Raw genomic sequence first — 17,876 nt, forward strand, 5'->3', positions numbered from 1 at the left:
CCATTTTGGCGTTATTGCCCTTTTCAACATCTTTTGCTATTTTTAATGTTATTTCTTGCAAAAATCTTCTCCTCTGACACTACTTGACCAATTGGAACTAAACTTGGTATGAATGTTTGTTGGGATATCCTGCATAGAACTGACATGGGGATTATTGATCCGTCAAAAAACATGGCTGTTGTTACTAAAAATAGAACATAAGGCCAAATTCTTTCAGTTACTGAAATGATCCTTATTGTAAGGCTTGAAAAATGTCTCCAGGGATAAACGTTGTCAGGCGACTCCTTGTAAGAGTTATTGCCCTTGAATGGTGAAAAATTACCAGGTGAGTGATTCAGGCTCCTGGGAGCTTCTTCTTGTAAGTAATTCAGAGTGGTAAAAACGCACTACTGAAGTAATAAAAACCAACACACAGCATAATAGACAGCAAAGGATATTTTTGTGCATGAAGTTAATCTGAAATAAATTAGAATGAAGTTTATTTGTAAATGTCTACAACTTGTTTTGTTTTCTTTACAGAGGAGGATTCTTCACCATGAAGCATGAAGTAAGTTTGTTAATATTTTTTTTCCAATCAGGTATAATGTCATTGGACTAGAAGTGATCACATGATCGTTTTGCTATTGTTTCCTCATTTATTGACAAAATGTAAATCAATACATTCTAGACTTGCCTGTGCACTATCTTTTTTTTACAGTATTTTAACCTCTTTGTTAGAAATACTAACCAGCCGAACAGCTATGATGCATTCAAACACAATACATGTGATACAGTAATCAAATGGACTGAGACAATTCTGTCAAAACACATTTCTAATTATCTCATTATAATATATCATCATCTCTCTGTAATATATTACAGGTTGTTAATGTTAGTAATACTGTACATAGAGTGTACAATGAAATGGATCCATCCTCATTAGAACTGCTGATATCTGAGGTTAGTTTGTAAAATTGGATATACATATTTTTTTAAAATGAAAAGACCATGTATAAATATTGCGCATTATTTATTTTCACACCCTCATACAGTATTTTAGTATTAATTAAATATTAAATGTTAGGTCTATAAAAGCTATATTTTGTATGTACTATAGCTAGATAAACTATCTTGTTTTATTAGACTTTTTGAAAAGTGAATAATGTAGTTAGTTTTTCAGCAATTTAATCCTGCTCTGGTTTCTCACTTTATTAAGGAAGATGCTTAGTTTTAAAATTAAAAAGCAAAACATGTTTTCATTGCTTACTTTAGTTTGTAATTAAAGCTTCATAAAAACATTGAAAGTATTTCTGGCTTCTTGTTCCTTTTTACGTTGTTGAAATAATACTTTTATCGGCTATATCAAAAAGTGTGAATTTTAAAACACAAGTTCTTTGCTCACTAGCAATGAAATTTGTTTTCATTATTCTTTAAGCAACTATCAATGTTTGAGAGACAATGGAAGACTATGTTGGTTACTACAGATATGGAGATGTAAGACATTTTTTCTTCTACTCTAAAGGTTATTTCTTGAAATGAACCTCTTAAAGCATTACAAATTACATAGTTTTTAGTAGATCATTATTTTTATTGGATTTGGTTCATGACATAACACTACTAGACAAAATTTTGACTGACATCAGCCCTCGACAATGTCAAAGACAGGATATGGTAGTTTTTGGCTGATACATGGTTGATATAGAAAATGCCATGTATATATCTAACATGTTTTTACGTGCAAATATTGCTCTTTTTATTATACATAGCTAGATGAAAGAAACAATAGAAATTTAAGTTATAATTATGAAATGCTTTTTCTAGGATATCAAACTCAAGCCAACTTCAAGAAGAGAAAGTTAGTGAGGTAATATTTTCAAGAATTACTTTTTGAAGAAGCCTATTAATAAAGATATTATTTTTATTGAAGAAAAAAACATGTAACAATTTTTTTTGGTTTAATCCTTTCAGTAAAATACTTTTTTATAAATTTAATTTATAATTCTTTATGAACATGTATGATCTTGTAGCAATTCGTATCTAGAAACTCTTATTCTAATACAACATGCTTCAAAGCTCTTTTGACCACAGCCATGGTAAAAAAAGTGAAAAACACATGACCATACTTTTGCAACTCATAGGCTGTGTCTATTAAAAAAAAAATTAGAAACTAGTCCATTAAGAATCGAAATAAATCACAGAAACTCCATTTTATCATTTTTTTACCACAGGCTGGCTATTTATGTCATTATTTAACCCCTTGCTATTGTTCATGGTAAGACACTGCTACATAATTGGCCAGGCCGTAGTAAAACAATGATAAAATGGAGTTTCTGTGAGTTATTTCTTGACTTTAGTATAAAAATGTTTATGTATTCTTTTGTATTGATATGATTTGTTTTAAATATTAAAATATTTGGTTTTTTTGTTTTTTTGTTTTTTTATGCAGGCTTTGAGAAGTTATTTTAAGCATGGCAAAGTAGGAAATGAAAATTCCAGGTAATTTAAAAAATATACCTCTGGAAAAAATGTAAGTGGTAATATAAAATCAAGATGTTGCACGCAACGTCTTGCTTTGAATACCCCTACCCCCGACAACTATTTCTAATTAAATGTTATTTAAAAAACAATAGATACTTTGTGTACTGCATAAAATAATGCTGAATTTAATGTCACAGTTTTCTGACAGTATTTTGATGACAGATTTTTTGGTAGTCAAAAATTAAGCTTATAAATTGCCCCCACCTATCGTAATAGCAGGGAAGTACATTTATGTCTTGTGCATATGAAGTTTGGTTTCTGAAGCGTTTACACAGATGAAGGCTTTAGTGGAAAAGAAGACACCTGTAGATCTTAGATTTCAAGGGTCATGGTTACAAATGCTTAAAAGTAAGGAAGACTTACAAAGACTTTGCACAGATGTGGCAGAGACTTGATTAAATAGAAACGTTGAGCTGAACACTTGTAGAACTTCATAAAGCTTTCATTGTATTTAATGAAGCCTGTGCAGGTGATCTTCATGAAAAAATTGTATTTTGGTCAATAGGTCAGTGGTCTAGGTGACACATACTTAATGAAATAGAATATTGCCTTTGAAAATTTATTCCCGGGCATAATGATTATTTGTTTTTCGTTGATTTAAGAGTCAGTTGTATAGGTGGAGGTATTTTTATAGGGAAAGACACCTGTGAAGTTGGGATCAGCAAGTCATGGGTCTAGGCTATATGTGCCTAACAAAACAGCATTTATTAGCTGAGAATTTATTTCCCAACAACAACTGAGATTTTCTGATAAGAGTGTTTTATGTGAATAAATAGGAATGCAAGCTTATCATTATTTCAGTACTAGTCCACATAAAATTCAGACACTGCCAATGGTAAAGTGATTAATGGTGTAGAAAAAACCCATCAAACAAACAATGCTTTTTCAGTCTAAATATGCTGTACTTTCATTTCAGCATTCAGATCTGCATTTTATAGAAAATAGTACATTGATCTCCCATTAAAATCAACCAAATGAACCCATATCAAGGAGGATAACTGTTGCAAAGTGCCAATTTCATCTGCAGTCTATATAATTTTTATCTCAAAAGTGCAACAATCAAATGAAAAAGTGTGACTTGTTATGTGATCAATAACTGTTTCAGAACAAGAAATAAAACTTAATTTGTTGGACTTTTGGCATGCATGAAACACCGTCTGTCTGATCTTTAGAAACACTGCTACTTAAACAGTGGTAACACTTTGCTTTAAATACTTTTAGAAAAGACTTATCACCTGTTTGCTTTATGAATTGTTGTTTTATTTTGTTCACATTTATCCTTTTGCTTTGTGTAAATTCTAAATTAAGAGGTAGGGATTCTGAGGACTGATCAATGATATTTTTATACCATTGGCTTTATATGTAGTTATACAGGGAGAATAATTATTGTCAGAACACTACAAAGGGAGGTAATCTAATTTTAGTTTTACAGGTTAAGCACAACTCTTAAACTATTCAAAGAATTTTTATTAAATTTTAAAGGAAAGTTTGGCATAATATGTAGGTGAGCATGATCTTATTATCAGACGACTTCAGAAGAGAAATAAAGTATATGAAGGATATTTACATTCAAAATTCAACTTTGCTTGGAGCACAGGTATTTTCTTTGTGAACTTATTCAAAGTATTTCTAGTTGTCTTGCTTTTCAGCACAAGAGAATAATTTATACTTTGTATTATTGAGGATTTACTTCTGAGTATTTAGACATATGAAATTAATTTTGTATTGAATAGACTTAGTCTGAGATTTATATTGTATAGCTTGTGATTATGTTTCAGAGATAATCAGAGTAAACCTTTTGTTCTGTTTGGTGTTAACACAAGGAAATCTATAATGGAGTCTGTAAAGTCAGGAGCCACTGCTGTCAATACTTACGTTGTCAAGGCTGGTGTTGAAGGAGAATCTTCTAAATTTATGGTAATACACTATACACTATAAATCCAAGTGTTTTTGCAGTACAGCCATGACTTGAACTCTTGATGAAGTATGTCTCCCCCAACTTTGGTGGGGAGACATATTTCTGGACCGAGATTATTTTTGGTGTCTTTGTCTGTCCTCGGGAAATTTTGATCCCCCAATTTTTGTAGGAGTTATGCCCTTAGAACTTAGAAATTTGCCAAAAATCCTCATAAATGACCTTGTCAGTGCAACTCCATTAAAATAATTATTCGGGTTTTATATAATAATTGTTAAGAGGCCATTACAATATCCAAGAACTATATTATGATATAACTTACCGATGGTAATTAATACTGAAAATAATCTATAATTGGGAAAACATTTCTTTACCTGCATAGCTTTCATTTCTGTTCAAAACAGTTCGTGGGACGGGGGAGACATATTTTTTGCAGACAAAAACAAATTTGAATTTTCTTTGATACCCAAAAGTTCTTTGCTATATTAAAATCACTTACACATGTTATGCTTACAGAAGTTACCACAATTTAATTTCACAAATATCAGACAGGAGTTAGTACATTGTATGTAAGCTTGTTTCTTGTGTTTACCAGTAATATAATTGATTATAGTTTACGTTTTTCTTTCGATAGGTAAATTGAAGTATACTAGTTCCATGATATCCACCTGAGTCCTTGTATGAAAACTCAAAAACTCTTTCAAGGATTTTTTAAAAAATTTATGAGTCTACCTTTTTTTTTGCATTTTTTTATCTTCAGATATTTTCTTTTTTATACAACAAAATGGGATGTATCCTGTGCTGTAGGACAGTTGTTATTCATCCTTTAATTAAGTGGTAGATGGCATAGTTTTCCTTCCATAAGTCCTTTGGTTCATCTGTCTAACACCACTTGTTATTTCTATATAATCAACATGCTTCAATGGATTTTTAAAAAAATAACTAGGTATGAATCCCTATGAAAATTAAGAACCTTAAACAAATTTGCAGTGTTAATTGGTGGAGATGGAGGTCACAGTAAATGTTTTAAATGTTGAAGATTGAGAGTTAGAACTTCCTTGTTGTGTTTATTTTTTTTCAGATGTTCTTAATGTCTTTTTAACAGGTTGTATTTGATTGGTCATCATTCACATTTTCAACACTTTTTATCCTAGGTTTGTCATGGTGTAACTCCCAATGGACCCATCAGCTGCAGCAGGACTTATTTCTTGACAGAATTTTCTGATCCCTTATATGGTAAGAGTGACAAGTATATTTTAGTATCATTTGTAGTATATCTTCATACTACTGCTTTCAATACTATTTTATAGATGATAATCATGCTTATGATGCAGATTAGATCAGTATTTTGATTTGTATGTAAAAAGGGTATGAGAACTCCCCATATTTGTTCCTCATAGTTTGCAAATTGATAAAGAAAGCAATGAGAACTGATCTCTTTCATGGTTAAATAGAATATGCCCTAACCATTGAGAAAATATATGGAAGGGATAGAAAGCACAAGGAATTTTATTTTTGAATGGTATTAGGAAGAGAGTAAAATGTGTGAAAGACCAAATTGCTCATCTTCACAGCAATTGTATTAGAGTGGTTAATTTATTGATACACCTATATGATTAAATATTAAATGATAATCCAGTTGTCCAATATGTTTGAAAGCATACCTGTTAACCTAGTCAAACTTAATTTTGGGAGATCTCCTGCAATCCATCATAAAATTGCATGATGACATTATCAACATATTTTGTTATGTTATAAATTTAATAAAACAGAGGATTTTAAATATTTTTTTTTTCAAAACCATAAATACATGATATATAAAAATGAATCAACAACAATTTGGAAGGTTACTTCCCTTTGCTCGAAATGTGAAAAAATCAAAATCAAAGTCGGGAATATGAAAAGTCTATTCAGGTAGCTTTTTTTTAAGGGGTACTTTGCATCATTTTTTTTTATAAAACTATATGTAATTTGAAAATTCTGAAGGTACCTTTCAGTCTTAGAAAGTTAAAAGTACCTGGTTGCCCCTTCTTAATGGAAGGCCTGTATTGTTTGAAATAAATGATCACAATTATCACTTATCTCAGAAATGTTAAACTGTACATGAAGTTAAGTTATAGAGTTGGGAGAAATGATACATCAGATTGATGCATGTTGACTATTTTACATGAGAGATAAATACTAGCAAAGCTTGAGATAAATTTCGGAACAACCATAACGCACACTATTCATGTTGTATATTTTGACAAAAGATGAAATGTGTAGTCAGTTGTTGTCAGTAACCAATACATCCAAATAATAGTATTTATGTACTTACACCCTGTATAATTTCAAATTATCCATTAGTCCTTCGGTTCGTCAATTTGTTTTTTCACCACTGTTTTGTAACTGTTTTCTCCCCAATTACTTATCACAGCCACTAGGTATTTCGTCAGAAGCTTCATATAGGTATGCCACATCATGACATTTGATTTAAGACTGAAGCCTAATCAGCTTTGCTTTGACTTTGTTGATAATTTGACCAATGGCATATGATTAATTGAGTTTGGAGAAAGGGGTGTCTGTTAGTGAGTTTTGTTTACAATTTGCCAGTTACTTGTTGGAAGGAGAAGACATTTTTTATGCCCTTGTGACAAACAGTCAGAAGGGCATATTAATCTACCCCTGTCCATCTGTCCATTTTACTCAGAAATATATGGATCATGGCTTGCCAGCCATCTCCTTGTACAGTTTTTGAACTACATCTAAAATATTTTACAAGATATTTCTACACATGATGAAGGCGTGCTGGATCAAAGGATTTTGATTTTCATCAGAAAAAGGGCTATATGACTAGTCCGGTTATCTCCTGTAGTCTTTGAACTACATCTAAAATATTTATTGCAAGATGTTTCTATACATAATGAATGTGTGCAAGGTCATAGGATATCGATGTTTGCGGAATATTACAGAACTAGGTGATAGTTGGACTTTGGAATATTACGGAACTGGGTGATAGTTGGACTTCGGAATATTATGGATCTGATGATATTTGGACTTTGTAGTTTTTGTCAGAAATATACCCCAAGCAAGAAAGTTAGGGATTTATTTTTGGAGATATTAACATTTTTTATGCATCCATCAGTCTGTCCATCAGTCCTCTTTTTCTCATCGCAAGTATTTTTGCATTGCTTAGCCTAACATACCAAATATTTACTGCATCAACCAACTATACATAACCTTTCTGAATCTGCAAACCATGTCTTTATACAAAAATAAACATGTTCTTAATTTGGCTAATCTAGCGAGCAGGGGCATCATTAGTGTCTTACAGACACATTTGATTTACTAAAAAAAAAATCACTACTAACAAATGATACAGGGGCTCCTGTGGCAAACAGGGCTTCTAGTTTAATGAAAGAGTCAAGTGTTGCTTTTCTGAATATATTTATAGTTGGTGTGGTTAGGAATTATGAGCTTTTTTAGATACAAATTCTTCCTTGAATACTTTAATTTTCTTCAGTCACTTTATCAGTCTTAACTCATAAAAGATTGGTGTGCAGATGCCACAGATAAAACACTGCAGTAGCTTTGTTTGATTAAATGAGTGTTCAGTACTCTGAAAGGTTCTTCAAAATATTGCAAAAGTAATTTGGTTTCAAGTATTTGATCAGTTTGTGTGATGCTAAAAACATTTTTTTAAACTTTGTCTCAATATTTGCTGTAGATTGTTAAAGGGTGTTCTGCCATATTATTTGACAGAAACTAACCAATAAATGGCTTCAAAGAATAATAGCAACTATCAAAGACAACCAAAGCTTTAATTTATTTCAATATACAATGCATTTCTTTCTTTAATGTGGTTTCAGTTGCATGTTACAGTCACAAAACTTCATGTTAAAAATACATTCTAATTTAATAACTTTACTTTTACTCCAGTCATTTACAAAGCTAGATAAATAATTGATATTCCTGGTTTTTCTTGATTATTTGAAATTTATGGCAGTCGTTGACAAGAATATATTTGAATAACAGATACATGACTCAATCAATACAGATTTTATGTATTTAATTCTGAAAAGTGAAAGAAAAAAATAATGTGAAGCTTGATCAATAAAATGTCAGCCTTTCCACCAGGGCTTGTCAGGATGTGAAGGGTAATTTTGTAAAGATCATTAGTGGAAATGAGTTGAAGAGAAGATCATTTGTAGGAATCAAATGTCACTGATATAATTGTCATATTGTGTCATTAAAGCTTAGTGTCCTTGTTACCAGTGTCTAGAAAGTCTTTCTATCATTATACATCTTTTAAATGAAAAATCACTTAAGAAAAAAAAATAATAGACATTGTCGTAAAAATGGAAAATCTGAAAAACTATATTATCATATGACTTTAGTGCATGGCAGACACAAGTTATGAGACTGACAAATGGTTAAGATGACTTCCTACAAGTAGTGTTTTCTTGCAGCGAGGATGTCACTACAAAGTCATTAATGACTATTCTTTATTTGAAACAATTCAATCTCTCTGTGAAAGCCTTAGTTAGGAATCAGTCAGTATTATAGAATTTGATTTCTTTTTTTAGGGATACTTCTAAAAATATTTTTCTAAGACATTTACTCAAATTACAGATGATGATGGTCAAAGAGGTTTTAGAAATAATTATAATATGAAATCAGGACAATAGGATGGTGGTAAACTCAGACTACACTTCCAATAATTGTTGCTGGAACACAAATTTATAAAAGTAACTATAGATATCTATTGATTACTGGTAACCATGATTTGTCAATAATGCAATGTTTTAATATCAAGCTGAGAATTTCACAATTTAAAAAAATGTCAAAACTGTGTTGATGTTTTTTTTTTTTTTTTTTTTAAAAAGGCATATTGTTAGATATATCAATTCAATGATAATTTGAGAAATACAGCTAAGATCATTTGTTGTATCAATAACAGAAGTTGTGTAATAACAATTTGATCAGAGGCTTTTTATTCAATTTATACAAAAATGTATATGCTTTGGTTTAGATTTCATTTAACTATAGATTTATATTTGATTAAATTTTATGCCCTTGGGTCTAATTGTAGGAAGAAATATTCAATGAGTAAAAATATGACGGAATCTTTGATCATGATTTTTCAACTCTGCTTACTTACATCATTTGGCACTTTTCTCAATGATAAATATATTTGTGCTTTTTAAGAAATGATTGACATTATACAGAAGAATATTAATCTGATTTTCATTTTGGATTCATAAAATTTGGGTTAAACATGATATTTTTAAGTAAGCTTAAAATTGAAGTTGTAATGGAAGAATAAAAACAACTTTTACTTTTTTTCCTTTCATTTTGAAGCATTCAACAACAACAACAGCACAGTGAGATAAATGTTAGTCTATACTGTTTGTTGTAACAAAAATACAACTGTTGTTGTATGATAAAAAATACATGATAAACAAGTGAGAGTACATTAGTTACAGTGATACTGGTTGGATGTTCTATGTCATACACATTTAGAAAAACTATACTGTTGGCAAGGACCAGTGGAAACATTAAAACTGTGTAAAGAAACATTAGTTTGATGATTAATTTTGTTAATTGGATCTCTTCTCGAAGACGTCGGTTCAAAATTAATGCTGTTTCTGTTCTATACTTAGCATCGATTGGCCGAGATGTATTAACACTGGTACATAATCCTATTATAGATAGAAACATAAGTAAAATGGGTAATCCTATAAAAATACAAGTTAAGTACCAGAAATAGACAACATCATACTCAGCATGCTTGCCTGTCTCCTGTATTACTTGGTAAATGTCAGGATTTTGATCAGATTGATCCCAGTAATTATTGGTTTTTGTTCCATAATCTTCGGATGTGTGATTATTGTAATTAGTGATATCGTATTGCCAAAGACGTGGGACGGTGCTAATCAATCCTACAATTATCACCAGACCCGAAATGATCCAGGATTGTGTTGATGATACTTGATTATAAGTCTGGTACAATGTTACAGTTAGTGTTCGCTCTAAAGCAGCAGAAAGAATAATCCAGATTATGATGTAGCGAGTCCACTCATGACAAAGAACAGAATAATATGTCATCTCTGAAATTATCTTTTCTATATAGTGTGGAAGCATTACAAATATAGATGTTATCACATGAATTAGTGTTGTTATTGACAGAACAAAGAAATATGTATCAATAGACAATCTGATTTGCTTAGCCAGCACAACTACATTGATGACCTGTCCAAGTAAACTAAGCACCAGAATGACTGGTACCAGAACATAACAGATGTAGTTAGTGACTTCTATCCAACCCCGTGTTTCCATTGCAGTTGTGTTAAGGCACAGTATTGACAGACAGTTACGTGGGGGTAAAAGAAGCAATGGTTCCTGTGTATACTTATAGTTCCACATGTTCAAAGTCTTATATTTGATGAAAGTGAATTTTCACTGAATCAAATTCCTTGCACATGAAACTAAAACATTGATCCATTTTTCGGTATTGTGATGGAAGAAAAAACTGCCCAAAGAAATTCAGAATTTTTGTTGTAACATTTTAGATTTATTTTATCTAAATGTCCTAACAGCTTTTCTGCTGTCACTTGATGTATTTTGTTTCTGCAGTGAGAGTTTTTAGTCAATAAATCACCTGCGCTATATAGCATTGTTTGTCGTCACATGGTCATGCATTTTGCAGTAGTATGTTTATATTCTCCTGTGGTTTGGTGAAGCATGACACTAATCCATGTAGTTACAGTAGTGAACACAGAGTTTCTATTCAATTCCTATCTTAATGTCTCACAATATTTCCATATTTGGTTTTTTTTTCCTGTTGTAATTGAAAACTGTGTTGTTCCCAAGTTTCCTGATTATCATTATTGAACCCTCATATGGTAAAAATTCCCAATAGTTTTGACATATTCATGTTACGTCTCAGCAAAGTAATTAAGTGAACATTTTCTGTATCCTTTGATGACATTGTAAACCTTTTGCTCTTTTTTTCCAGTTTTTTATCAAATAAATTCTGCATTGGTTTACGTTCTGTAATTGTAAATAACATCAACAGATAGATGAATAGATGAGACTTTTCTCTACAATCACTGTAATTTAATCCTGGGTTTCTTTTATTTCCAATTGTATCATGAGGAAAGCCAATATTTTTTCTCTGTTAATATGCTTAGAATAAGACAGCTTATAGTAGTAACAGTCATTTCACATAATTTCTAGGGTATTGAATTATTTCTCTGCCAATAAAACATTTTAACATAAATAAAGACCATATTTGACATTTGCTAACCTGGTAGTGGACAATATTCAAACCTTGATAGGTTGGTGGAATATTGATGTTTGAGTGAAAATGAAACATTGCATGGTCAGACATTTTTCTTTGGAACCATTTTTCTATCACTTATCAGTTCTTATTATTCCCTTGTGGAACGACTTTAAATGAAGTATTTAATTGTATGCTATCTGTCAGTCATTGAAATTAGATTCCAATGCAATTTTTTCCCAGATATTTATAGAAAGGAAATCAGCAGACCTTTCATTTATTTTGTCTTGTTCAGATTATTTTTCAATACAAGTACTTGTAAAATACATTTAAAGGTGTATCCTTGGGAGGATAGAGCAAGACTTTGTTCTTAATGTGAAATGTGATGTTATGGTGAGATGTTCAGAACTGATATTATTCTGTTGATAGGTGACATCATAGTTGATTTAAGGCATAATAAGCCAATATTTTTTCAGTAACTTATTACTAGTTATTTGAAATTGAAAACATAAAATTTATTTATCAAGTTAGTCTTGTCACTGCTTATTAAGATTTGATAACTCTTTTATACTGTAAAATTTTCATTATGGGTAGGTAAAGTGAAGGAACCAGAAAAATATGCATGCTAATACATCAAGATCTGAATTGGACTTTTATATGAAATGAAATTTTAGAAACAGACACGTTGGATTGTTTTACTTTTAACAACTTTAGTTATTGAAGTTCAATAAGTCTTTGGTTAGATAAAGCTTCTTCAGTGGCTCAGTGAATAAGATGTGAAAGTGTCGAGAAAGATTTGTCATTTTAATGATAAATGGATATAAATGCTTTCATATGGCAAAGATTTATTGTTTAAGAAGGAGAAAAAGAAATACTCTTCTCTCATTTGTTTCTATAAGTGTTTGAATAATTGCATTAGCAGTCAAAACTTAAAGAGATAGAGATTGATTATACTTCAGTGACTGAAATGCAAGGAAACCAATATAAGCTACTTAATGTATAGTGCAGTAAATTGTAAGATAATGTATAAAATGATCATTTAATACTCAATGATTTAGTAGTGTGTCTTTTACATTCATTTATAAATTAGAGAGTGTATAGTTTTTTTTCTTGTCATTTCATCTCTTTGTAGAAAATAAAAGGCAAGTTAATAAAGCTATTTATTGTGTTTTGGAATTAATTGTCTGTTTTTATATGTCCCTATTACAAAATGTTATGTGATATCATGAGTATGGAAAGTGAAGATAAAACTCCTGTTGAATAATTTAAAAAAAAAAGAGAGAGATATGTTCAGTTTATATCAAATTGAGCCCTGAAAATAAATTTTGTAACATCATTGGGGACATTGCATAATATGTAGTAAAATAAGTGCTAATTTTATTCGAGGAATCTTTTTGAATGCTAAATATGGAAACCAAAACACAGAATGCAGTTGAATGTATGAATTTTCAACATTTCTTTAGTGTAATGTGCAAACTATACCAGCATTTTATTGGACAAACAAAAGACCTTTCTCTAAAGCTGCATGGCACATTCCTTCCTAAGTTGGTGAAATGTATTAAATGTAGATATGTATACTTTATTGCCATTTTGGTTCAATGAATAAAAAAAAATAAATGTAAAAATTATAAGACAATAGAAGACGATGTAGTTGCATCTGTTTTGCTTGGTGATTTGCTTGTAGATTTTGTATATTGTAATTAAATATGGATGTGGATACTGTATCACCATGTTAGTGAAATAAATTTTGTTGGACTTAAAGGACATTGGTTTCTTCTAAATGTCATAAGCATTGGGGGACATATTGGCTATGCAGAGCACTCTTGTCTATAGTAAAAATTTCCTGATGATTTGCATTGAAATATCAGTATTGATCTTCTGTTCTTGTATGACAGGCATACTGCTCGGTGTTTTATCTGTATTTGGCTACCTAACAAGGCTTTGTCTTCCTGCTAACACATTTTGACACACTTATTGTCATACAGTGAAAACTTTTTTTCCTTACTTGCAAACTTATAACTATGTTGGTGTAGGTCATACATACAAAAGAGGTTCTCTTTTTGATCTTGATGACTTGGTTATAAGGTGTCATTCTATTATACTGTAATCTTGACTGTTGTTGGTGCAGTTTTTTTTTTTTTTTTTTTTTTAAGATAATGAATCAATTATCATGGGAGACCACATGCTCAAATTCCTAATTTGTTTTTAATGATCTTCTCCAACTTATCAAAGCTGACAATAACTTTATCAAAGCATGAACGTAATTTTCCCCTGACTGAATGTTAGCAGTACTGGATAGAGTAATTGGATGTTGTAGATATCCTTTAGCAGGAAGCTCCATATCTTGCACAATAGAAAATGACCCTAGATTGCCTATCCATATATTGATCTTGTTATTATTCAGCGATTTATTTAATTTTCTTCCCTCAATAACAATTTCCTTATATTGTTAGTTGCACTTAATATTGTCTAGGACCGTGGAACACAATTGTCATTGGCTTGCTGCTGATTTGATTCACTAGATATATTTCTTATGTGATTTCATTGGCAATGGAGCAGGCTGCTATCAGACTGCATTATGTACTGCAGAGTTCAAATCCAATGAAGCAAGCACTATTGACTTCAAGTAGCAATTTATTCTACGCAATTGCAAGTTATATTGTACAATTTAAACTGTCTAATTGAAAACCTTATAAAAGTAGATTCTGTAGGATTTATTCCTTCAGGGTGTTGTCACATCCTTTTTTAATGTGCTCAATGTTTTCTCAAATTAAATGTAAAAGGAGTCATTCCTGTTTAGTTGAAAAAAAGAAAAGCTGAGTGATGTACATTGTTTTTACCAGGAGCATAAGTTAATGGAACTTTTATTCTATTGACAAAAATGCCACATTACTGAAGGAATTGGAATGCCATTACTATTCTATAGTATATTTATCACCCTGAAATAGCATCAGGGACTGAATTTAATGTGTGACATAATCACGAAGGGTTAATATACAAACTGATAGAAACCAAACCAGACTCTGATCAATACTTACAACTGTCACAATTTATACCACAAACATTAATCACATATACATTGTCTCAATCTAAATCAATTTCTCATGCTTATATTTCTATTCATCTCAGCAGAGAATTTATCTTTGTAACTTTACCAAAAATGACCAGTTAAACTTAAGGAAATGTTTAAGACTGAGAAATTCTCTTTGTGTTTTTTTTTTTAATTCAAAATATACCAAAGTGCTATTAACAACTCCAAGCATGTATAGTTGATATCTTCCAGTATCTATCTTCACTGTATACATCTCAGAATTTTCACAGTCTAAGTGATATTTTATTATTAGAATCTTGTCTGCTTCAACCAATAATTGTCCAGATTTTAACTTGTTTTTAAAAAAAAATTTTGAATCCTTTCAACTTAAAATTGTGGCCTGGCCTTTTTCATTTATCGGGATGAGAGGATGATATGTGCTATTTATCATATATAGGCTAAAAATTTAACATACCAATTCAGAAAATTTTACAAATAAGGGTAACACCAAAATTACCATACACTAATCTGATCCATAATCAAGTCAAGTCCAAAACAAATCTAGCAAAATAGATATTACACCATAGCAGCATGTACTACAATGGTACTGACTTGATATAGGCATTAGTAAAGAATAGTAAAGAATGGCCAATCCAAATTCTGAAATTATCAAATTGAAATAACAGCTCATTCACAAAATTTTAATCCTATTACTGATTTTTTTCCAAATTTGTGTTAGTATGTTGACATGTCTGCTCATGCAAGGTCTGTAAAGTATAAAAGCAAGGCCTGTAAGGGTAGTCAAGGACATTAAAAAAACCTCAGTCAAGTTGGCATGATTGACTGACATATTATTTTGTATTTTTATTAAAACAAACACGTTACATTGTTGTTACTTTAAGCACTTATGATATTTCAGGTAAATCTGGAATGCCATCAGAAGATGAAGAAGCAAGGTAACTGTATGTACACTGTCAGTCCATGAGATATATTTTTGTAATTTTTTCTTCTTCTGGTGTCTGTGAAATACCTAACATTGATTTTTACAGTTCTACCTTTGGTAGTCAAACACAGATACTGTAGGTCTTCATTTAGGTTCATTCATACTGTATTGATATTGTGTCAAACAATAATACATAGTCATAAATACAGAAATGGTGTCAATTCCCTGAATGTCTGATCATAGTACAAATGTTCAGGTGTGAATATTTGTCTCTAGATTTAAATTTCGTGTAGAGAGCCAATTTTTGACCAAATTTGGCAAAAATGATAATTGGGTTACCCTCTACAAAAAAAGGTTCATTTTTTATTCAACTTCATTGAACAACATGGCTACCAGAAGCCTTATAAGCTTCTTATTGCTTTATCCCTCTGAGGCAGTGGATACTCAAACTTGTCACTGAAACCCTCTTTTTCTAATTATGCCTATTATTAGCCTGGCTTTCTTTTTGGCTGGGGATTTCCCAAGCATTCTGTTTATATTGAGGAACTTGCTTCATGGGACATGAAATGGACACAGACACAGTATATACTCTATATACTAAGTTAACCTGTTTTACTAACTGTATTGTTTTACTCAACATAGGACATCACATTTTTTTCTGCTCTAAAAGTAATATGAAACATCAAAATTTAACTTCCTGCCAACCAAAATGTGATGAAGGTAGATCATACCTAGTACTTTTAGTAGACAAATTTTCCTAATTTTATCACCCTCTTGAAAGAGTTTTTATGAAATTAATGTTTGTAATTTTACCATTTTTTGTCTCACCTGAGGAAACTTAGGTTTTGCTTTTTCGGCAACGGTGGCAGCGATGGTGTCCACAAACTTAATGTTAAGTTTTCTGACAAATTCATTTAAACATAAACCCCTTATGCTAGGTCAATGATATTTGGTATACAGATGCATTACCATCATTACATCACAAATTCTTGCCAATTTTTTGCACATATCCCTGCATCTTTGGTTTGTTGACTTAGAAAATTTGATGTTGAAAGTTTAATATTAAACTTTTCTTACAATTCATGTAGACATTTTTATTTGAATTCCATCCACTTCATGAGTGAAAGGGTTCAACAGTGCTCCCTTGCTATAGCGCCCCTCTTTAATGGTGGTCCATCTTTTATTGCCATTAATTTCTAAGTCCACTTTTCCTAAAATTATATAGATTCTATACAATTTATTCCCTCGATATATCCCCAACCTTTTATGTCGCCATAATGTAGCCTGGTCTGAAAGGTGGTGATATAATGAGGGTGCACTGTATAATAATGCCCCCGTGACAAACTGTTGGGAGGCATATTAATTTTACCCCTGTCCGTCTGTCCAGATTACACATGGTCATAGCTTGTCCGGCTATCTCCTCGTACAGTTTTTGAACTACATCTAGAATATTTTACAGGATATTTTTACACATAATGAAGGTGTGCTGGGCCAAAGGATTTTGATTTTCATGAAATATTATGGAAATAGGTGATAGTTACATTTAGTCATATTACTCAGAAATAGGGCTATATGGCTTGTCTGGCTTTCTCCTCATACACTTTTTGAACTACATCTAAAATATTTTACAGGATATTTTTACTCATGATGAAGGTGTGCAGGGCCAAAGGATTTTGTTTTTGATGAAATATTACGGAAATTGGTGATAGTTACACTTAATCATTTTACTCAGAAATATATGGATCATGGCTTGTCCAGCTTTCTCCTCGTACAGTTTTTGAACTACATCTAAAGTATTTTACATAATATTTCTACACATGATGAAGGTGTGCAGGGCCAGAGGATTATGATTTTCGTGAAATATTACGGAAATTGGTGAAAATTATACTTACTTATTTGCATCAAAAATAGGAATATTTTAATATTGAATAATATTAAACAAACACAGCATTATATTGATAATATTGAACTGTCAAGACTTTTCTCTGTGATAAGAGTTGATGATTAATTTAAAGACAATTTTTTTTTGCATTTCTTCAAACACTTTTTGCTCATTGAAAATACTTACTTCTGTATGACTTTGCCAGATGACAGAAAAGAATGCTCTGTGTAATAGGCTTGGTCTACCATGATTCATATTTGCTAGAAATAACACTGATCCATTTTGTGTTGTCCAAGAAAAATGTGATTAAATTGTGATTAATTTCTT

General features: G+C 31.1%; 2 protein-coding genes across 2 annotated transcripts in view; one reads left to right on the forward strand and one right to left on the reverse strand.

Moving 5' to 3' along the window:
* LOC148621959 (dynein axonemal assembly factor 9-like) overlaps positions 1-17,876 on the forward strand; it is a 67,924-nt gene that overhangs the window by 20,274 nt on the left and 29,774 nt on the right. Inside the window, exons 8-15 of the mRNA XM_088571382.1 lie at positions 520-547; positions 862-939; positions 1,415-1,473; positions 1,801-1,843; positions 2,426-2,475; positions 4,296-4,434; positions 5,587-5,668; positions 15,644-15,680. Of these exons, the coding sequence (XP_088427508.1) occupies positions 520-547; positions 862-939; positions 1,415-1,473; positions 1,801-1,843; positions 2,426-2,475; positions 4,296-4,434; positions 5,587-5,668; positions 15,644-15,680 (516 nt within the window). The remainder of the gene's footprint in view (positions 1-519; positions 548-861; positions 940-1,414; positions 1,474-1,800; positions 1,844-2,425; positions 2,476-4,295; positions 4,435-5,586; positions 5,669-15,643; positions 15,681-17,876) is intronic.
* On the reverse strand, positions 8,246-11,580 carry LOC148621960 (uncharacterized). The gene has a single exon (XM_088571381.1). The coding sequence runs from the start codon at positions 10,835-10,837 to the stop codon at positions 9,776-9,778; it is 1,062 nt and encodes a 353-aa protein (XP_088427507.1). The 5' UTR covers positions 10,838-11,580; the 3' UTR covers positions 8,246-9,775.

This window comes from Perna viridis, chromosome 3 (assembly GCF_037379345.1).
Source record: "Perna viridis isolate PV_CMFRI_1.1 ecotype Kerala chromosome 3, ASM3737934v1, whole genome shotgun sequence".
Lineage (NCBI taxonomy): Eukaryota > Metazoa > Mollusca > Bivalvia > Mytilida > Mytilidae > Perna > Perna viridis.

What these genes read in the sequence shown, in the direction of transcription:
- LOC148621960 (XM_088571381.1), bottom strand. Translation starts at nt 10,837, where the DNA reads ATGTGGAACTATAAGTATACACAGGAACCATTGCTTCTTTTACCCCCA.